Raw genomic sequence first — 22,802 nt, forward strand, 5'->3', positions numbered from 1 at the left:
AACAAAAGTTCCAAAGTAGCACGGGCTATGGTGAGCCCGTTGTGGACTTACCTAGCACAGGCGCGGGGCTGTAACTGGGGGTGAATCGCAGAGGTCTTGTTTTATATAAGACTCTGGCAAGGAGCAGAGGGAGGCGTGACTATTCAACCCGTCCCCCCTCGAACAGCACATCGTATTTTGGCGTATATATCCCCATTAAATTAAGGTCAAAAACTGGTGTACTGAAAATCATGGCGGCTCGCAAAAATTGACGTGGTGTTCCGTGTTATATTCACGAGTCGTCGGTTAGGTTAGTACATCAGTTTAGTGACGTTGTGCACTCTGGCAAGTTCAAGTATGTTTATTGAGATAAGAAAGAAATATATCTCAAAGGGATAGAGTAGCTTAGGCTATTTCTACCCCCCCCCCCCCAACTCTGGCGAGAACTGGCTGGAGTAATATGACTAATTCTCACATGGGGTGGCGTCATGCATGGGGAGTGTCCACTACAAAGAGACTGAGGAATTACCATTTCCTCATTGGATAGACATGGCTCATCTTTATTTGCATGCTTGATTCTGTCTAATGTTTGTATGTCCATCCACTTGGACTAGCCAGTATAGGGAGTCACGCTTCTTACAGGTTCTTGCGGCGTTCGATCCCGGATAGTCCAAGTGGTTGGATGCCGTACCTTAAATTTTAAATTTAAATTTTGCCCCGAGGAGCGAGTTTATTGGGCAGCGTCACTCATCCTGTGAGTGGACACGCCGCCATACCAACATGTACAACACACCCCAATAGGAAGAAAACCCGCTGGGTTGTTCATTCTCCTCGTCCTCATATCCCTTCTAAGTTCTCTAATAGCATACTGAGCCTAAGGTTTTAGTCGAGTACTATCCACTAGCTATGGTTTCACTTTCTATTGAGGGTTGGTAGTTGACCAGACCACACACTAGAAAGTGAAGGGACGACGACGTTTCGGTCCGTCCTGGACCATTCTCAAGTCGACTTGAGAATGGTCCAGGACGGACCGAAACGTCGTCGTTCCTTCACTTTCTAGTGTGGTCTGGTCAACATACTTAAGCCACGTTATTGTGACTCATCGCCTTCATAGGGTTGGTAGTAATTTAAGTTAGTGCCTAACGCCAGCAGCAGATATAGTCACTTGTTTTAGCGTTGAGTCAGCTTGTGCTTAGTAGCATATAGGAATCGGCTGCTATGACGGAACTCATCATTTTACAGACTTTGGAGTCTTGAGATGAGTAAGTTGGACATGTATGCTTCCAACATGTTCAGTAATGTGCTCGAAGTTTGTGAGAACACGAGGATCTTTGGAGGGAATGTTGGCCTACACATACACGTGGGAAGGCTAACGTCAGGTATTCCCCGCCCAAGTGAAAGTAAGTGTGGGTGGGTGGGTGGTTGTGGGTGGGTGGCGACAATTCATTAACTGGGTGCGTGTGGTGTATAGCTGAGCCGCCCACTTGTCTTGCCTCTTAGCAGAACTTGTAGACGGAGCCCAGAAACATAGTCACCGCCACCGTGCATAACCCGCGTGTACAAATACCAGGCTGGAGTTGTGACCCCACGGAGCGATGGCGAGGCATTTATTTAACACGGCTCTCACGCCCGAGATAGTTTGATTATGGTGGTTGTTAGAGTGGGTGAAATATGAGTGCTCGTTAGTCAGAGCCCCGCCCCGCGGTACCCTCCAAGTCCCAGCTGTGCACTCTCCATTCTTATCTTGCTTTCCTCACATCCTTTACCCGCACCCCCTCCCCTCTCTCATCTCCGCTATTCTTCCTCCCTTCCTCTCCTCCTGGCCCCTTCACATCCCTCCCTCCCCCTCCCCACCCTCTCCCCTCTTCTCCCGTACAGCATGCATTTTGTAACGAGATAACTAATCTGTTTAGGCTGAGCCGTGTATCTGTACATAAAATAGTTCTTTATTTGGTATCTTCAAGTGTTTATCAAGAGTAAAGATGTGGCTGGGTGATTGATGGCTCTGATAAATCCGGTTTTGTATATTTGGTCAGGAAGGGTTTAACAGGCTTTTAGTTGCTGGAGACGAGAGCAGTGATAGTGTGTTGTGTGTGGGAGGTGGCGAGGGGCGACAATGATGGAGGGGCCAAGTGCGTTATTAAGCCCTAAGTGAGAGTTGGGTGGTGAGGGTAGTGATGATGCCCCCGCGGCACCACCTGCTTGTTCCCTTCATTACTGCCACTGGACGCAATCTTCGCCACTCACTCCTGCCTGCTCATATTACCCACAACACCATATTGACCCATTACTAGTAGTGTTGACCAGACCACACACTAGAAGGTGAAGGGACCACGACGTTTCGGTCCGTCCTGGACCATTCTCGAGTTGATCAATCGACTTGAGAATGGTCCAGGACGGACCGAAACGTCGTCGTCCCTTCACCTTCTAGTGTGTGATCTGGTCAACATACTTTAGCCACGTTATTGTGACTCATCGCCTACTAGTAGTGCTGTTTTAGATTCAGCTACTTAGAATAAAAGTTCCAAAGTAGCACTGGCTATGGTGAGCCCGTAGTGGACTTACCTGGCACAGGAGCGGTGCTGTAACTGCTCCATTACTAGTGGGTCTCGGGAAGCTTTGTACTAGAGGGGGTGTGCAGGTAGGCCTAACTCTGCCTACCATTTGTGAATTATTTTGGCTCAGGGTTTCTAGTCGCTCCACCTGGAATTAGCCAGCCACCTGGAATTAGCCAGGAGTCCCTGGCGGTTGCCTGATCAGTAATGCTCAACATTTTGAGTACATGGTGCTTTAGATTTGAATATAAATGCACCTTAGTGTTTTAGAATGTGATGCCACCATCAGTAATTTTTTGTTATTGTTGCCGCTGGAGGCGGCTAGTTTATTGTGCACCCCATACTCATCCCGTGAGCGGTAGTTTATTGTGCACCCCATACTCATCCCGTGAGCGGTAGCGCAAAAAGGATTACAGAGGGTACAAAAGATCTTTATCAGACCTCAACGGAGATTATTACATAAAGAATTTCATCTATCCTTCACACCATTATAATTACAATGTCAGCTAGTTAGAGAGAATGTTCTATTTCAAGAGCTATATATTTACAGTAAGTCATTATACATTAATGGTTGGTCTTACCGCTAATACATAATTGTTTAAGCAATGGAGATATTACAGAGTCGTAGTGGAGCTGCTTGTTTATTATGAGTTCACAATACGACATTTGTTTCTTAATCTCATATGTAGATTATCTACTGGAAGGGGAAATATGGATATACAGCGCACGTGTACTTTACTCAACTGATCCTACACTTACATTGTTGAGGGCATGCACGCTGTTGAAATTGAAATAAGTTTATCGAGGTAAAATACACACAAAGGGATGAGGTAGCTCAAGCTGTTCTCACCCCGTTCAGTACATCGTGTTAATACATACATATACACACATCACAAACAATAAACATATTACCAAACATTCTAAGATGCAGGCTGTTAGACTCATCAAGAGAGCTTCAAAAGTCCCCCAGGATGCCTCTCACAACAGTTGCCTAACTCAAAATCTATATGTGTACTGCTTGGTACAGTCATACTTGGTCTACATTCATACATCTGCAGTATGAATGTAGATGTGTTCCTACGGGCCATTCGTGCCCTTGCCAAATCTTGTGGGGGTTTAATCTTCATCAGATGTGTTGTTGTTGTATTTTTTAATTTATTATTCACATTTTGATGGCGGTATTGATAGTGTTCAGCAGCGCGTATAGAGGGAGTTTGGTTACAAAAATGTTCCCAATATTTATATAAAACTTAGTTCTCTTTGGCACTTTATTTTTTTTATTTGTCGACATTCTTATTTAGAACTTCTGAGTTAGGCTACAATATTGAAGTATACATGGAAAAAATCATCACGTGGATGTTCAATTTATGATACATTTACAGCAGCTGTAATCCGAGTTTACCAGCTGTAATCCGAGTTTACCAGCTGTAATCCGAGTTTACCAGCTATAATCAGAGTTTACCAGCTGTACTGCAGTCTTATTAGCGATTGTCAGTAGTAGGTGTAATTAAGATTCTTGTTTGCATGCAAATATTTAGTGGCATCTTCAATATATTCTTGTGACGAAATGTGATTAATGTGTTTGTTTGTGATTGCAGGAGCATAGGATGAGACAATGATGCTGATGAGCAGCAGCAGCAGCAGCAGCACAAGATCGGTGCAAAAGAACATCACGTGAGGGACGGCGGCGGCAGGCCCAGCAAGCTGTGTGGTGGGTGGTGGTGGTGGTGGTGTGGTGGTGGAGCAGGCGGAGTGGTGAAGGTGGTTGTGCTGGTGCCGGGACCCTGCCCCCCCTGTGCTAGTGCCCCTCGTGCACAGTGTTCAGCATACACCAAGTGAATGTTAGGGAAAGACAATGCGTGAGTTTAAGGTAGTGGTGCTGGGGTCGGGCGGGGTGGGTAAGTCTGCCCTTACGGTCCAGTTTGTGTCTGGGTGCTTCATGGAGAAGTACGACCCCACCATCGAGGACTTCTACCGTAAGGAAATTGAAGTGGACACTTCGCCGTGTGTGTTGGAGATCCTGGACACGGCGGGCACGGAGCAATTTGCCTCCATGCGAGACTTGTACATCCGCAATGGTCAGGGCTTCGTGGTGGTCTACTCTATGACCAACCATCAGACCTTCCAGGACATTAAAGGCATGAAGGATCAGATCACCCGGGTCAAGAACACCGATCGTGTCCCGATTCTCCTAGTCGCCAACAAGGTACGTGTATCACTTCTCCTTAACCACGTCGTGTGTATAAAGACGCATTCGACCCACTTAAATTGCGTGGAATGCGTCTTTCCAAAATAGGTGTCTGTCACAAAATCGACTTGAAAATGGTCCAGGAGGGGCCGAAACGTCGTCGTTCCTTCATTTTCTAGTGTGTGGTCTGGTCAACAGGTGTCTATAACGTTTAAAAACCACTGTTTTAGCCAGCTTAGATAGGATGCAGCAATGATTGCCCAACTTTTCTGTAAATCACGATGAAGATTAACAGATTAACATGTTAACATGAGAAGCATTAGCAACAAAATCGTCGATATCAAATGCATTATGCTGAAAATTGTGGCTTATAGCATTACCTGAAGGTTATTTAGCTTTTATCTCCAGGGACTTCATCAACGGGATCAGAACAGGTATGGCACTCGCTACTAAGAGAAGAATAATATAATGGGGTCTATGAGATATGTATGTATTTATGTGTATATATATATATATATATATATATATATATATATATATATATATATATATATATATATATATATATATATATATATATATATATATATATATATAATCACGAAAATAAACACGTGATTTATATATATATATTTATATAAGTTGATTTTAATGATTGACTTTAACTGGGGTAATACTGATCGTATTAAAATTTATATATTCAAAATATTCTGGATAACTTTTCCGCCAAGCTGTCACAGAACCGGTTAAGTAAAGCATTAAAAAGCAAATTTATTCTGCATATACCACTAGCCATTGAAACTTATATCTCGTACAAGCTATGTACGACTGATCGTAAGATATCTTTCTCTGTTATGTGAAATAGAATTTACTTGAATTTACATATTGACCACCATTTCTGGTGATCTCCACGGGGACATGAAGCTGGCCGGCTTGTCAAAGGGTTAACCCCATTAACTGAACAAATCTACAAGGGCCGTGACGAGGATTCGAACCTACGTCCGAGAGCATCCCAGACGCTGCTTTAATCGACGTAGGTTCGAATCCCCGTCACGGCCCTTGTGGATTTGTTCATTTGATGCATCACGCTATTGTGATTTGTGTGTGTAAGGTTGCCCCATCATTACAGAGGATTTATTTTAAAATGAAGTAATATCATGTCATTTACGGCTTCAGCGGGTATGCGGTTCTATTGATATATATATTATCCTTCTTGGGGGAATAAAAAAAAAACACCTGTTTTCTGTTCTATATTGTGGCTTGTTGAGCTTGAAGCTTTTGCTTCATGTGCATTACATTTGACACATTAAAAAAGTTATCTGGATTATTGTCTTCAAATTTGTCGTTGTGAAATGTCGTTGATTTGTTCCATATTGTATAGGTCTGAGGTCAACCGTATCGTATCTGGTTTGTAGTGTTGTTAGTCCTGTGGCAAGTTAACTTTTATATTTGTCAAGGAAAGGTTTATCAGGGGTATACTTGGTTGGAGTGGGGTTTGAGTTTTTTTTTTTTTTTTTGCTCGCCAAGCCCGGCCTGGGGCCAGGCTTGGCTTGGGATAACTGGGTCCAACAGCCTGCTTTCTCCCCCTACTCGCGTCTTTTCTCCCCCTCCTCTCTTTTCTCCCCCTCCTCCCCTCTTTTCTCCCCCCTCCTCCCCTCTTTTCTCCCCCTCCCCCCTCTTTTATTCCCCTCCCCCCCTCTTTTCTCCCCCTCCCCCCCTCTTTTCTCCCCCTCCTCCCCTCTTTTCTCCCCCTCCTCCCCTCTTTTCTCCCCCTCCTCCCCTCTTTTCTCCCCCTCCTCCCCTCTTTTCTCCCCCTCCTCCCCTCTTTTCTCCCCCTCCTCCCCTCTTTTCTCCCCCTCCTCCTCTCTTTTCTCCCCCTCCCCTCTTTTCTCCCCCTCCTCCCCTCTTTTCTCCCCCTCCTCCCCTCTTTTCTCCCCCTCCTCCCCTCTTTTCTCCCCCTCCTCCCCTCTTTTCTCCCCCTCCTCCCTTCATTTCTCCCCCTCCTCCCCTCCTACCTCCCCTGTGGTGGTTGGACTCCGGGGATGAAGGTGTGTACAGCCGCCCCAAGATTACAGACGTGGGACTATAGGAGGGTGGCGGCTTATCTGCCACACGTTCAAAGGCAGAGACAATGAGAGGGGAAGACAACAAATGGCGTGATGGAATATCTCGCCCGGAGAACAGCTCATGTCATTCAAGAAGGTGGTGGTCTCTCCATAAAACTGGAGATCTGACTCTTGATCACACTCTTAGAGGACCGGGCCGCGGGGACACTAAAGCCCCGAAATCATCTCAACATGACCTCTTGATCTCAAGATAGATTATGTGGGACGTTAGTTCGACTAGGCTACAGTGCTTAGCCAGTGCTTTGCTCCCTCCCTTGTGTCGGGGAGCGTCTGATATTTCCCCAGTGTTCAAGCCTTTTCTCCACACTACAGTGAGTGCCTTGTGTAACTGGCACTTTATATTTATTAATATTGAATTCCACTTGTCTGGACCCAGGACCGAGTGCATGGGCATGATGTCAATTTCTTTTTCGCAATGAGAGTTCGTATTGATAAGTTATATTTTCAGGGGTTTGGTCATCATATCTTGATTTTGATCATGCTTAAAGGAGCTGTCTGAACCTTCAACTTTCATTCAGTTTTTTAGGCCTGCTTCTAAATATAGGCTAAGGGGGATTACTAAGTAGCCCCCTAACTATTCAAGAGGAACTTGAGTCGTTGGGTTATTAACCGGGCTTTGGTTCATACGTCAGACTTAATGCATCGCCTTATCGATACTATCTAAGTCACTGGGACGGAGCTCTGGAGTCACATGAAGGTAAGTAGGTAGGTTGACGGGGTGTGAGGGAGATAGGTGCTGCCAGGAGGGGCGAGGGTAGGGCAAGTGGGTGCTGCTGGGAGGGGCGAGGGTAGGGCAAGTGGGTGCTGCTGGGAGGGGCGAGGGTAGGGCAAGTGGGTGCTGCTGGGAGGGGCGAGGGTAGGGCAAGTGGGTGCTGCCGGGAGGGGCGAGGGTAGGGCAAGTGGGTGCTGCTGGGAGGGTAGGGCAAGTGGGTGCTGCTGGGAGGGTAGGGCAAGTGTGTGCCGCTGGGAGGGGCGAGGGTAGGGCAAGTGGGTAAGGTGTATTTTAGGGGTGTTGACGGTTATCAACTATTTATTCAACATGGCCGGGGCGCTGGGCGCGGCCTCGGGGACCCCAGTAAACTTGCTTAGCCTTTGGTTGGTCACTATGTCGACCCAGGCTGGCTGGTGATAACGTTATCTTAAGTTAAGATATGGCTCATCTTGTTATCTCAACATCAGTGGTCGTGATGGCTTTTGTCACTGATGGTGTTATTTGATTCTTAATTACCCATTTGATAATAATAGATGATTTGATTGATTGATTTAGACTTTATACAGCAAAACTTGGCTCGTATTTTTAAATACTGTAGTTTAATCGATCACTTAATCAGCTATAATATATAAATTGTAATAATTTCAGCGTCAGAAAACGAAGCAAATATATAATTTACTTCGTGGTTTAAAATTAATAGATATTCTGTATTAATGTTTGTGAAGAGATGTGGAGGCTGGGTATACTCGCTATGATATGTTAATATGCTGAATAAGGCGCCTGACAGCTGAGTGGCATGCGCTTCGGATTCGTAGTCCTGAGGTTCCGGGTTCGATCCCCGGTGGAGGTAGAAATAAATTGGCAAAATGTTTCACCCTGATGCCCCTGTTACCTAGCAGTAAATAGGTACCTGGGAGTTAGACAGCTGCTACGGGCTGCTTCCTGGGCGTGTGTAACAAAAAGGAGGCCTGGTCGAGGACCGGGCCGCGGGGACGCTAAGCCCCGAAATCATCTCAAGATAAGATAGTTCCTTGCTGCTAGCGTTCGTAAGGGTGTTTGTCCGTTGATTAATCACTGAGCTGAGTGCTGCGACCGATCCATACAAGCCGTCAATATTAAGGGCCTTAAATTTTTACAAATATTTCGCATTTGTAACGATTTGATCGATTAGGTAAACAAACAATGTGAAGTGTTAGGCAAGAGGTGACCAAACCACACACTAGAAAGTGAAGGGCCGACGACGTTTCGACACAGTCGACTTGAGAATGGTCCAGGACGGACCGAAACATCGTCGTCCCTTCACTTTCTAGTGTGTGGTTTGGTCAACGTATTTCAGCCACGTTATTGTGACTCATCGTTCTGCATTAGGCAAGAGGACGGGTTGCATGGCTCACCAACCTGCTACATAGCCTTCCCGGCTTGGTGCCTTCTTTGATACTTACTATCCTCTTAATAGCATTTCTCATTTTAACGTATACTTTACCCAAGACCAAAAATTGGCGTTATGGAAAGTAATAGTTAAATCCCAAAGCCTTATCCTGGCCCCTTCCCAGTGCTGTATAGTCGTAATGTTTTGGCGCTTTCTCCTCATAGTTACCTGGCCCGTTTTCTGTTTTGGGTCCTCTGGTAGCTTGGGATACTTTAGTACAACAGTTTCTAGACTTTGGGAAACCTTAGAAGGAGGGTTGCATGGGTGAGAGAGTGCCTGCTCGGCGCACAATAGTAAGAGAACGCGGGTGAGTAAGTGGTCTGGATATAAAGGTTGTATTAATGGTGTCACTTGAATTATTGTAACCTACATGGGAGACCCAGTTGACCCTAAACCTTTGTTTTCCCTCGTCAGTATAATATTGTTCATTTGGAGGGGGTGACGCGCGCTCTTCCTATATCATGCATCACTCTCTCTATATTTGTGTGCTGGGGTTGAGCTCTGGCTCTCCTCATCTGCATTTGCATGGCTGGCATAATATAAGAACCGGTGCATACCTGGAGGTCACGGGAGACATCTCCCGTCCACGAGGCTCACCATAGCCCGTGCTTCTTGCCCCGCTCCTGTGCCAGGTAAGTTACGGGCTCACCATAGCCCGTGCTGCTTGGAACTTGTTCCGAGTAGCTGAATCTATAGCTACAACAACCTTAAGGTTCATGGGAGACATCTCCCGTCACGCAGGGTGCAGTCGCACCTCCACAGATCTCCAGTATCAGCTCTTGATACTGGTAATGGCTCAAAAGGGTCACCATTTACGGGCTATTCGTGCTCGTGCCACCTTTTGGGTGGCTTAATCTTCATCAATCATCAATCCTGGAGGTTGCTCTGAGAGTTGTTCTACTTCCCGAGCCAGGTCTGAAGCCAGGCTCGACTTGGTCCAACAGGCTGTTGCTTGGAGCGGTCCGCAGGCCCACATATAAGTGTTTAATGGCGTGTTTAATAATTGTTATCCTTCAGATTGTTGTCTCTTTATTCTAATTTTGTGGAATGTGTTTTTCCACTGTGTCTCGCCGCTCTAATTGTAAGCAATTGGATCTTCCCCCCCCCCCTCACCCCGTTCACTCCTTTTCACAGTTGGAATGACTTAGTCATTCCAACGTGGGGCCCCCGAACTTGGGCCTGTCAACCCGGAACTCAACCGTGCTCATCAAATGGGGCATTCCTCCCCCCCCCCCCCCCCTGGCCCGTCACCCTGAAATACAGCGATACTAACTAGGGTCTCCAGTGTTCAGCAAGAGTGAACAGTAGAACAAGACATACTCGAGCGAAACAATATTTGTGTCAAGGGCGGAAGAAAGTTAGGCAATTTTTTTAGTCAGGGATTAATTCTCCCCCCCCCCTCTCCCCTCCGCCTCCTCCCCCATCCCTTGGTTTCCCCTACCCCTCCCTCCCCACCCCTCCCTCCCCACCCCTCCCCACCCCTAACCCCAAGTAAAGGTTGAGGGATTTTTATATTCGGCCATTGTTATCAATTGTTTCAGCGGGAGTGAATCATTATTTTAACGTGACGAACTGTTTTGTGGACAAACGGGTTCTGGAAACATTAAAGAAATGTCTTACTTCTTTAGGATTAATTATTCCCTGTTTTGTTCAGTGTTATTTCATTATTTATTATTGTTATTTCCATGGTGTTATTCATAGGGGAAGTGTCGTAACGTTATGGAATTATTGGAATTGACTTAACAGGAAGCGAGAGAGATCCTGCTTCAGGCGAAGCGATTCATACTTTAAAATGCTGGACGTGTAGAGCTAACACCATCCTCCGCCACGTCTCTCAATGTTTTAGAGCAGCAGCGGCAGCAGCAGCAGCAGCAGCGCCCGGGACTAAGAACATTAATAATCCACGTGTCGCGCGCTCCTGTGAAAACATTTGTAAGCGATAATTAATTCAATGGTGGGGAAAGTTGTTGTTGGTGTTCTGGCGCTTATTAAAATTATTGGCTGACAAATAATTATTTGTTCTGGCAAAGTTGTTATTGGTGAAAAAGTTGGGGAGTTGGTCATATTAGTTCAGAGTTCATTAACGAGCAATATATAACGTACATTAACTTGAGCTCATGGTACGTGAAGTGTAAATATCAAGTTCTTTCTTCAGGCTCATTGACTACTTTACGCCTAGGAAAAATATATGAACGGTGAATTGAAAATGAAATTACAAGTAGAAACTTTATTCGTAACAATAATGGCTGCACTCCACCGGTGTACAAGTGTAAATCAAACTGAATTATGTTTGTCATATTTAATATAAGTACAGCCACCAAAACCTGGATGATGACCGACTAGGAACCAAGCAGTGTTCCTTAGAGGTAATGTACCTGGGGTGGGTTCTGGGACGGGTTCTTGGACTTACGGGTTCCCAAAGACCCGGGACCAGATTCACGAAGCAGTTACCTTACGAACCTGTACATCTTTTCTCAATCTCTGGTGGCTTTGTTTACAATTATTAAACAGTTAATGAGCTCCGAAGCACCAGGAGGCTGTTTATAACAATAACAACAGTTGATTGGGAAGTTTTCATGCTTATAAACTGTTTAATAAATGTATCCAAAGCCGTCAAAGATTGAGAAAAGATGTACACGTTCATAAGTGCTTGCGTAACAGCTTGGTGAAATTCAATAAGGTTAGAGTGACATCTGATATATGGTTAAATGTTTGTATCGCATTCATGAAGAATTTTTGGTTTATCAGTCTTCAGTTTGTTCAAGGGTTCACCGAAAAGATAATCACACTATCCTAAGAACAGTATTTCACTAATTTATTAATTTGTCATCCGTGAACGTCTCTCACCCCTTGCGCTGGGGTCCAATACTATATGTAGTGTTTGTTCCATATTTTAATGAGACAAGGTAGTTTGGAGTCCTCTCCATTTCACTGATGGCCTTTTGCTCTCCGTCTTTCCTGGATTTTACACGATTGTTGCAGCTTTAGCTCGAGCTTTAGTTTCTATTAATCTATATATCATTCACTGTCGTTCTTGAGATAGTGGAGCATTTGAGATGTTACCGTGAGATGATTTCGAGGCTTAACGTCCTCGCGGCCCGGTCCTTGACCTTTTTGTTACACCCCCTTCCCCCCAGGAAGCAGCCCGTAGCAGCTGTCTATCTCCCAAAGGCCTATTTATTGCTAGGTAAACAGGACCATCAGGGTGAAAGAAACTACCCATTTGTTTCCGCTTCCACCGGGGATCGAACCTTGAACCTCAGGATTACGAATCCGAAGCGCTGTCCACTCAGGTATCAGGCCCAGCTATCAGCTATGTTGCGCAAATTAATTTCTTTGCCTATAGAGGGAACGCCGGTCTCGTTCCAGTTTGCGACTAATTGTAGACTAACATCCACATTCAAAGTTGGGGAAGTTGCTGACCTGGTGAGTACACTGCTGGGAGGGGTGTACGTGGTGAGTACACTGCTGGGAGGGATGTACGTGGTGAGTACACTGCTGGGAGGGATGTACGTGGTGAGTACACTGCTGGGAGGGGTGCACGTGGTGAGTATACTGCTGGGAGGGATGTACGTGGTGAGTACACTGCTGGGAGGGGTGTACGTGGTGAGTATACTGCTGGGAGGGGTGTACGTGGTGAGTACACTGCTGGGAGGGGTGCACGTGGTGAGTACACTGCTGGGAGGGATGTACGTGGTGAGTATACTGCTGGGAGGGGTGCACGTGGTGAGTACACTGCTGGGAGGGGTGCACGTGGTGAGTACACTGCTGGGAGGGATGTACGTGGTGAGTACACTGCTGGGAGGGGTGCACGTGGTGAGTATACTGCTGGGAGGGATGTACGTGGTGAGTACACTGCTGGGAGGGGTGTACGTGGTGAGTATACTGCTGGGAGGGGTGTACGTGGTGAGTACACTGCTGGGAGGGGTGTACGTGGTGAGTACACTGCTGGGAGGGGTGCACGTGGTGAGTACACTGCTGGGAGGGGTGCACGTGGTGAGTACACTGCTGGGAGGGGGTGCACGTGGTGAGTACACTGCTGGGAGGGGAGCACGTGGTGAGTACGCTGCTGGGAGGGGTGCACGTGGTGAGTACACTGCTGGGAGGGGTGCACGTGGTGAGTACACTGCTGGGAGGGGAGCACGTGGTGAGTACACTGCTGGGAGGGGTGCACGTGGTGAGTACACTGCTGGGAGGGGTGCACGTGGTGAGTACACTGCTGGGAGGGGGTGCACGTGGTGAGTACACTGCTGGGAGGGGGTGCACGTGGTGAGTACACTGCTGGGAGGGGGTGCACGTGGTGAGTACACTGCTGGGAGGGGTGCACGTGGTGAGTACACTGCTGGGAGGGGAGCACGTGGTGAGTACACTGCTGGGAGGGGTGCACGTGGTGAGTACACTGTTGGGAGGGGTGTACGTAGTGAGTACACTGCTGGGAGGGGTGCACGTGGTGAGTACACTGCTGGGAGGGGTGCACGTGGTGAGTACACTGTTGGGAGGGGAGCACGTGGTGAGTACACTGCTAGGAGGGGTGCACGTGGTGAGTACACTGTTGGGAAAGGTGCACGTGGTGAGTACACTGCTGGGAGGGGAGCACGTGGTAGGTCTATACACGGTCTTTATGGGGGGAAGACGAGACAGGCAGAGACGGTCCAGACCTGACTAACACGTGTGTGTTGGATGTCTTACTAATGGTAATACGACGACCGACGTCTCTTGTAACAGGGTGGTTCTAAATACATGTGGCGTGTGTGTATACCAGCCATTCCGAGCGGGGGCTAATGGTTGTGGTGATTACTGGGGTGGGGGAAGGCGGGGACCTCGTAGGTTGTAATGGTGGAAAGAGGCGGGGGGGGGGGGTGAGTATCGTCAGGACCTCGGATTGATTGATTGATGAGGATTAAGCCACCACGAGGTACGGCACGGGCATGAGTATCCCGTAGGTGGTAGATGTGTTGAGTGAATGTGGTCTTTGGTGGTGTGTGTGTGGGGGGGGGGGGCGTGTGTTAAGCCCATGAGGTGGATGGGAGCCGTAGGGTGGGAGGCGGGACGCGACGCGACCTGGGAGTCGTATAACCACGCGTGGCCAGCTTCGGGTGTACATGTGGGAGTGTCACGTCACGGTGGGCCGAGGTCTCTGGCCGCCCGCACTCGGGACGGAGGAGCCAAGAGGTGGGATCACGTTCACGGGTTGCTGCCCTTTGGTGCTACACGCCACCATCGCTCTACCCTCACAGTCTTGGAATACGACACTTCTCCCTCTGTAACCTGATACAGCTTTAGTAAAGCCTAATAGGCACACATTAGTAGATGGGTGAAACGCTAGGAACTTCGTGTATGGTTTCTGTGGTGGGTATGTGGGCCTGCGGGCCGTTCCAAGCAACAGCCTGTTGGACCAAGCTCTCACAAGTCAAGCCTGGCCTCGGGCCGGGCTTGAGGAGTGGAAGAACTCCCAGAACCCCATGAAGGAGGTATATGTGGGCCTGCGGGCCGTTCCAAGCAACAGCCTGTTGAACCAAGCTCTCACAAGTCTCGGGCCGGGCTTGGGGAGTAGAAACTCTCAGAACCCCATCAAGCAGGTATGGGTAAGCTAGAGATGGGCAAGTATTTTTAAGTGGTGGGCAACTTCATGAATAGTGGTACACGCAGCGGCCCACATGTATACTACATGCACAGCCAAATACATTGTTGCACACTAACAACCCCATTCAAAGCTGGTGAACTCGCTGACCTGGAGAACGTGCAAGAGATCTTTTACTGCCCGAATCCATTCATAACCCATATAAATTATTGCGACCACTTTAAACTAAATCTGCTTATCCTAGAGAAATACATAATAGTTTACATGTGGAAAATATTAGAGGGACTGGTTCCGAATTTGCACACGGAAATAACTCATTACGTGAGCAGGAAGCATGGCAGGAAATTGAAAAATAGAACCATGAAAAATAGAGGTGCAATGGATACGCGGAGCCAACTCTGTCAACATTAAGGGCCAACACCTTCAACACTTCCCTCTGAACAAGCCCAACCACTTGGGCTGGACGGTAGAGCGACGGTCTCGCTTCATGCAGGTCGGCGTTTAATCCCCGACTGCCCAAGTGGCTGGGCACCATTCCTCTTCCCCCGTCGCATCCCAAATCCTTATCCTGACCCCTTCCAAGTGCTGTATAGTCGTAATGGCTTGGCGCTTTTCCCCGATAGTTCCCTTCCCTCTGAACAAAAGTGGTATAACTGACCGGCCTATCAGTGTGTTCAAAAGAGAACTTGATAAACGCCATCTAAGGATAACTGATCAACTGGGCTGTGATTCTGCAGTCAGACCGCGAGCAGCCGCGTCTTAAAAAAAAAAAAAATGCCTACCATATTAAGGTTTCGGGAATCGGTGTCCTCACGGCCCGTTCTCTGACCAGCCCGACGGTTGGGCCTGACGGCTGAGAGGAGAGCGCTCGGCATTCGTAGTCCTAATGTTCCGGGTTCGATCCTAGGTGGAGGCGTAAACAAATTGGCAGATTTTCTTTCACCCTGATGATCCTGTTCACTTAGCAGTCAATAGGTACCTGAGAGTTAGACAGCTGCTGCGGGCTGCTTCCTGGGGGTGTGCAACAAAAAGGAGGCCTGGTCGAGGACCGGGCCGCGGGGACGCTAAGCCTCGAAATCATCTCAAGGTAACCTTAAGATTACCAAGAAGCCCCCTTGGTTGCTGGTTTGATCACTAAGGCTCTTAAGTGCTGCTGCCCACAGTCTAACGTATGAATCACAGCCATTGGGCAGGTATCCTTGGAAGGTGTTTATCTAGTTCTCTTACGAACACCATGAGAGGTACGGCTTGACCTAGGCCATCAATTATGACCAAGTGGTCAGAGACCGGACCGCGAGGACACTGATCCGCAAAATGACAAATCAAATTGTATTTCTTATAACACTGCCTTTTTAGACCTTTTTACAGTGTTCAGTTTTTTTCTAATTAGGTTTACAAATTTTATGTTGAACCATATGGGTTTTGGGAATCGCCTAAATACAAATTCAGCAAAGCCACTTGAGCAACAGTGGTAAATGAGAAGTTGCTGGACGCTCAAGACTGTGGTGGACACCACAGTCTTGTACCCGGTGTCCCTGTCCCTGGTGTCCTCGTCCCTGTCCCTGGTGTCCTCGTCCCTGTCCCTGGTGTCCTCGTCCCTGTCCCTGGTGTCCCCGTCCCTGTCCCTGGTGTCCCCGTCCCTGGTGTCCTCGTCCCTGTCCCTGGTGTCCTCGTCCCTGTCCCTGGTGTCCCCGTCCCTGTCCCTGGTGTCCCTGGTGTCCTCGTCCCTGTCCCTGGTGTCCTCGTCCCTGTCCCTGGTGTCCTCGTCCCTGTCCCTGGTGTCCTCGTCCCTGTCCCTGGTGTCCCCGTCCCTGTCCCTGGTGTCCCTGTCCCTGGTGTCCCTGTCCCTGGTGTCCTCGTCCCTGTCCCTGGTGTCCTCGTCCCTGTCCCTGGTGTCCTCGTCCCTGTCCCTGGTGTCCTCGTCCCTGTCCCTGGTGTCATCGTCCCTGTCCCTGGTGTCCCTGTCCCTGGTGTCCTCGTCCCTGTCCCTGGTGTCCTCGTCCCTGTCCCTGGTGTCCCCGTCCCTGTCCCTGGTGTCCTCGTCCCTGTCCCTGGTGTCCCCGTCCCTGTCCCTGGTGTCCCCGTCCCTGTCCCTGGTGTCCTCGTCCCTGTCCCTGGTGTCCTCGTCCCTGTCCCTGGTGTCCCCGTCCCTGTCCCTGGTGTCCTCGTCCCTGTCCCTGGTGTCCTCGTCCCTGTCCCTGGTGTCCCTGTCCCTGGTGTCCCCGTCCCTGTCCCTGGTGTCCTCGTCCCTGTCCCTGGTGTCCTCGTCCCTGTCCTTGGTGTCCTCGTCCCTGTCCCTGGTGTCCCCGTCCGTGTCCTCGGTGTCCCCGTCCGTGTCCTCGGTGTCCCCGTCCGTGTCATGTGGTCAGTAATGGCTTTTGCAGATAAGGGTTTGCTGACCATTTTCTCCTAATCCATAATCCTAATCCGACAACCATACCTTACGATGATTTGGGGGCTCAACGTCCCCGCGTCCCGGTCCCCGACCAGGCCTCCTGGTTGCTGGACTGGTCAACCAGGCTGTTGGACTCGGTTGAACAGCTGATCAGCCTGGTTGATCAGGTATCCTTTGGAGTCATACTTGGGATATTCACAACAGCCGAGTTAACAGCTGGTAAACTTGAATTGATATTAAATGCTGCTGTTCTGTCTGATGTATGAATTTTATACATATTAATCGCCAGGAGGAGGGGTAAGTAGGCCGCGTGGAGGAGGGTAAGTAGGCCGCGTGGAGGAGGGTAAGTAGGCCGCGTGGAGGAGGGTAAGTAGGCCGCGTGGAGGAGGGTAAGTAGGCCGCGTGGAGGAGGGTAAGTTAGGCCGCGTGGAGGAGGGTAAGTAGGCAGCGTGGAGGAGGGTAAGTAGGCCGCGTGGAGGAGGGGTAAGTAGGCCGCGTGGAGGAGGGTAAGTTGGCCGCGTGGAGGAGGGTAAGTTGGCCGCGTGGAGGAGGGTAAGTTGGCCGCGTGGAGGAGGGTAAGTAGGCCGCGTGGAGGAGGGTAAGTAGGCCGCGTGGAGGAGGGGTAAGTAGGTCGCGTGGAGGAGGGGTAAGTAGGTAAGCTCGAGGTAAACTTGGGTGGACTAGTGTTCCTAAATGTTCAACACATTCGCCAGGTCAGCAATTCCACAAAAACCATTACCTAGTTACTCATCCCAAATGCTTATCCTGACCCCCCCTTCCAAGTGCTATATGGAGGTAATGGCTTGGCGCTTCCCCCCCCCCCCTGGCTAAGGTATGCTGAACTCTGTAGCTACTATATGAGTACTGGAACACTTGATGACATATTGGACTTGTATCCAAGATTGACCATGTAATATATCAATCATACAATGTATATATATGATGTAACTATATAACCTGAGCTTGTAAAAGCACCTTGATCACCTTCAGTGATTAAGTGCTTAATTGCACACTAGTTTCTTTATCAGCTACCTCACCCTGTCAGAGTAAATGAGACAAATGCATGTGTGTGTGTATATATGTATGTATATGTGTGTGTGTGTGTATGTATATGTATGGGTATAAAGTATATATGGAAGCTGATCAGAATTACATTTCACCTTTGTCAATGTACATTATTGACACTATGTAAAAGACACATCTAACACTTTATGTAGGGCATACGTAAATCTGTGTATCTATGTATTTACGTATGTAGGTTAGCTTAGCATTTTAAAAGCACCGAATCACCTTCTGTGGTTGAGTGTTCAATAAACCCTTGAACTATATGTTTAACACTTCTCTAACCCTGTCCATAGAGGACAGAAGAAAATGTATATATGCTGGTTAGCATTGTAAATGTGTGGCCACGTCTGTGGTAGAAAATAATAATAATAAAAAAAAAAAAAAATTGCCGTTCCCTTCCATACAAGGGACTGTATCCCCTCTTGCCGCTTCTGGAGGGAACCACCGAGCCCCACCGACCGCCAGATACCCACGGCCAGTGGGCCACGGGGTGACAGAGGGACTGGTGTTTATCTTTGGATAACACCGCCCGGCTCACCACCGTAATGTGAAGTGTGCGTCGGGTTCCTCAACGTATGAACTTCAATATTAATGCATTAAAAAAAGTACCTCCGGAAGACTTGGTCTCTTATATATCATGTTGAATAATCACTTATTACACGCATAATTTTATTATATCAGTGATGGTATAGTTTATTTAAGGAAATGGAGTGTTTTTGCCAGTGCCCCCCACAATGTATGCAAATAAAGCAGGTGGGAACAGTTAAAGTGTGATACAAATCTGGTTATCAAATATGAAGGGGAAGTGGGATCCCTCGCCGCTCATAAGTGGTGTTAGGTATGAGACGTGGAATTACTGGCGGTGATGAAGAGCAGCTGGATAGTAAAGCCAGTTGTGGGTGGGTGCTTGGGTACGTGTACTCACCTAGTTGTGTTTGCGGGGGTTGAGCTCTGGCTCTTTGGTCCCGCCTCTCAACCGTCAATCAACAGGTGTACAGATTCCTGAGCCTATTGGGCTCTTGTGTGTGTGTGGCGGTGCTTGCTTGTGGGTAGGCCGGGGAAACCTTGTATATAGGTTACCTTGACTTCACAAGATGAATATCTCACTGGCCCTGTCTCTTGATGAAGAAGATTAAGCCACCCAAGAGATGGCACGGGCGTGAATAGCCCGTAAACTTGCCTCTTGACTAGACTGGCCTACTTGCTTGTCAACTAGGCTGTTGGAAGCTGCAGCATTCAATCTGACGTGGGACTCGCCTCTCAGTTGTGATCGGGCACCCTTCTAAAGTGTTTATCACGCTCCCGTTTGAACTCCGAAGAGCTTGAGCTCCTATTATATAATTAACCTAGCACCCATTGCACCACTACTCTTCTGTACTTTACATTTTGCTGTGGCTCCTAGTAAGGAATTATTCAAGTGTGGACGGTTTGAAATATTCCATCTAATACTTTCCAGATGTAGATTTTGTATCTATCTCGCTTGCAGTCAAGGTAGTACAAGTTTATACGGTACCAATAATTTGTTTGATTTATTGAATATATGCAGGAAATGAACGTTTTTTCCTATACGTTCTCCAGGGCAGCAACATCACACATAAAATGGTACTACGAATTTTTATTCTCATTTAATGTGCAAATTAGTCTTGTTAATTTTGTACTCGGTTTTCTGTTTTAAGGTTCTTAATAAACATTAGCATATTAATAAATAATAAATATTTTTCGTAGTAGCCTAATCTATTAGTACAAATAATTTATAGATAACCTGCTGTAACTGAGGTTATGTTAGTGTGGATCCAAGAGGCAATGTGTGCAGTGTAAGGGATGTGTTTGGTCCTATATACAGTGAAGGGAAGAGAGTTTTCCCCTATAAGGGACCTTCTCTGTCTTTAATCCAGCGGCGGCCGAGAGGAACACGCTGCTGCTGGCATCTTCATGTGTGTTTACCTTTCGTCCTGTCATTGTCTTGTTAGTTCTCAAAGAAGTTATTGGCTTTCACTTCGTCTTAGAAAATAAGAGTATCGTGACTCTGGGTAAGTCCCCGACCACCGGGACGTTGATCCCCGGAAGGAGCAATAGGTAATCAACAGGTAGTTAGACATGCTCGCAACTCTGTGTTAATCATGTCTCTCGATCAGTCATAGGTGACCATATCTGAGTGACATCACCCCCTTCACCATGTAGCCATACCCCTCCACCAGTCAGTCCTGACCGACCACATGCATTCAGCAGAGGATGTGGCATCATACAGAAATGTTGGTACAAGTGGCACCATCTAACCAGCCCGGAAATTTTCTGGCTTAACACGCACTAGGCTGCTACAAAGAAAAACAAATATATACAATTATTTTGTGAGCAGAGAGCAGTTCTGCATGTTTTTATAAGTTGTGTGTAATCAATACTTAATTCTGGGTTGCACTCGTGGCCCTAATTTTATAAGACGTAGCTCTTTTGTTAAGTTTTTTGCACTGATGGCTGTTTTAGGTATTGGGCAAATAGCGATCACGCCTCGGAAAGCCTGTTCATTAAATTTAATTCATGACGCGTGAACTGTAGTTGAGATTTGCAAGCAGCGAGGAAGTGTGTGTGTAGAGGTTAGGTCGGTTATTGAGGGACGATGATGCGGAAACAATGGAAGTCACATAATGGGAGCCACCGTGACACTAACATGAAGGCGTGGTTCCGGTAAAACCAAAACAAAAAATGAAATTGCGAGGTGTGTAGCTTTTGTGGGTTTTATATCTGTCACGAGGTGCATCGTGCGTAGAAGGGGGCAGGTGGTGGACCATGGGGGTAGGTGGTGGACCATGGGGGGGCAGGTGGTGGACCATGGGGGTAGGTGGTGGACCATGGGGGGGCAGGTGGTGGACCATGGGGGGCAGGTGGTGGACCATGGGGGGCAGGTGGTGGACCATGGGGGGGGGCAGGTGGTGAACCATGGGGGGGCAGGTGGTGGACCATGAGGGGGGCAGGTGGTGGACCATGGGGGGCCAGGTGGTGGACCATGGGGGGGCAGATGGTGTGTGGGAACCGACCTGTGAGATTTATATTTATTTAATTTATATGAATTTATATTTACGTTAATTTATATACTTCGATAGCAATTTGTATGATAATGAGTGGACTGTATTTCTGCAATAATCTCATAATCTCACAAATCGTTCCTCTACACATTAGGGGGGGGTTATTAAATTAATATATATGCAGCCAATCAAACTACAGTAATTAACTACATACATTGATGAGGTTCCTTATCTTATAGTACAGCAGGTTAATCCACCAGGTATAACTAGGGTGTAGACACCAAATTATCCTCTTTGAGGCAGCTTCCATCACCCAGTAACTGGTGCACAAAATCTTGCATCCTCGTCTTGACCTGTCAAAAGTGCGCTAGCTGTGAAGCCAGATACCTATATATGACAAGTATATCAGAGAAAACAGTACATGGAACATGAAGACCTGGCTTAATTACCTTTAGTTTGAGGCGATTTCGCGATCTAACCGGTCTGTCTGTCTGTCCCTACAAGGAGACCGAAGTCGGTGAGGTGATCAGACTTAATATTATCTGCCAATTTTATTCCTCTATTTCTCAGGAATTTGGCTGTTGCTCTCAGACCTTGAACTTGTAGGTCTACTGGTATTTTGTCCACCACAATGGCTTGTACTCGACAGATGTACCTGCCTAAACGTACTGATGGTTGTACCACCTGGTAGACTTCAGGTCCTGCATCTGTTACAAACCCTGAGATGTTGAATGACATCTGGGCTACAGGCCTTAATTGTAGTTCATCTGCCAACCTTTTAGTGATATATGTTCTCTGGGATCCTTGGTCAAACAACCCACGGGTATGGACCTTGGCCCTCTTATTCAGGATGGTAATTTGGGCAGTAGGCAAAGTCGTATTACCTTTAGACTTTGCCGATTGGACACTCTTTGTTTGTTGCACCTTGCAGTACTGTACTGTGGTGGGAATGCTATCTTCCACCTTGGGTCTTGAATACGTTAATTTCGTATATTTGCACAGTGCTGCATGGTGCCTACCTCTTCTACACCTGTTGCAGGTGTTGAATTGGGTATCACAATAGTCTATGTTGTGTGACTTGAGACACCTTGCACATCTCCCTAATTCCTGGAGTCGCTCCATACGAGTGTCTCTGGTTGGATAATTAGCACAACAGTATGTTGAATGTTTCTTTTTGCAGAACATACATGTCCCCCAGCCTACTGCACGTTTGGAAGTTACCGGTTTGGGTGAACTAGTAACAGTAGGCTTGGAGGATGCTGCTGCATTGTCAGATTTTCTGCAAATTGATGTTTGAGTAATTGACTGATGTTTATTTAGGGTAGTTGTTTTACCCTTTAATTGACTCTTATTTTCTATTTCTGAAGGCTTGCAAGAGGCTTTAACTTCCTCATTTGCTCGTCGTTTGTTTATGATGGAATGTAAACCTTCAGTGATGTCCTGTACTGTCAGGATGGTGTTATGTTGATGTGCATATAATTCATCTAGTATATCGCTGGACAATTTTCGTTGAAGGACTACTTTGGTCATCCATTCACTAGTAGTTATATCAACCTTAAGACTGAATATTCTTAGTAGTGACTCAAACTCCATGCTGAAGGATTGTAATGAGTCAGCAGTCTGATCAGGTTGAGGTAAATCCAGCAATTGTAGTACTAGATGTATGACAGTTTTCTCATTGCCAGCATTATTCCTAGGAAGCTGGACTGGGAAATTAGTGCTGTCGCTATTTTCATTTACATTTTCTACTAC

General features: G+C 47.4%; 1 protein-coding gene across 1 annotated transcript in view; it reads left to right on the forward strand.

The window, feature by feature from the left end:
- The window catches only part of Rap2l (Ras-associated protein 2-like), a 201,661-nt gene that overhangs the window by 46,988 nt on the left and 131,871 nt on the right, over nucleotides 1-22,802 (forward strand). The window contains exon 2 of the mRNA XM_045757099.2: nucleotides 4,133-4,740. Within this exon, the coding sequence (XP_045613055.1) occupies nucleotides 4,390-4,740 (351 nt within the window). The 5' untranslated portion in view covers nucleotides 4,133-4,389. The remainder of the gene's footprint in view (nucleotides 1-4,132; nucleotides 4,741-22,802) is intronic.

This window comes from Procambarus clarkii, chromosome 86 (assembly GCF_040958095.1).
Source record: "Procambarus clarkii isolate CNS0578487 chromosome 86, FALCON_Pclarkii_2.0, whole genome shotgun sequence".
NCBI classification, from domain to species: Eukaryota; Metazoa; Arthropoda; class Malacostraca; order Decapoda; family Cambaridae; genus Procambarus; species Procambarus clarkii.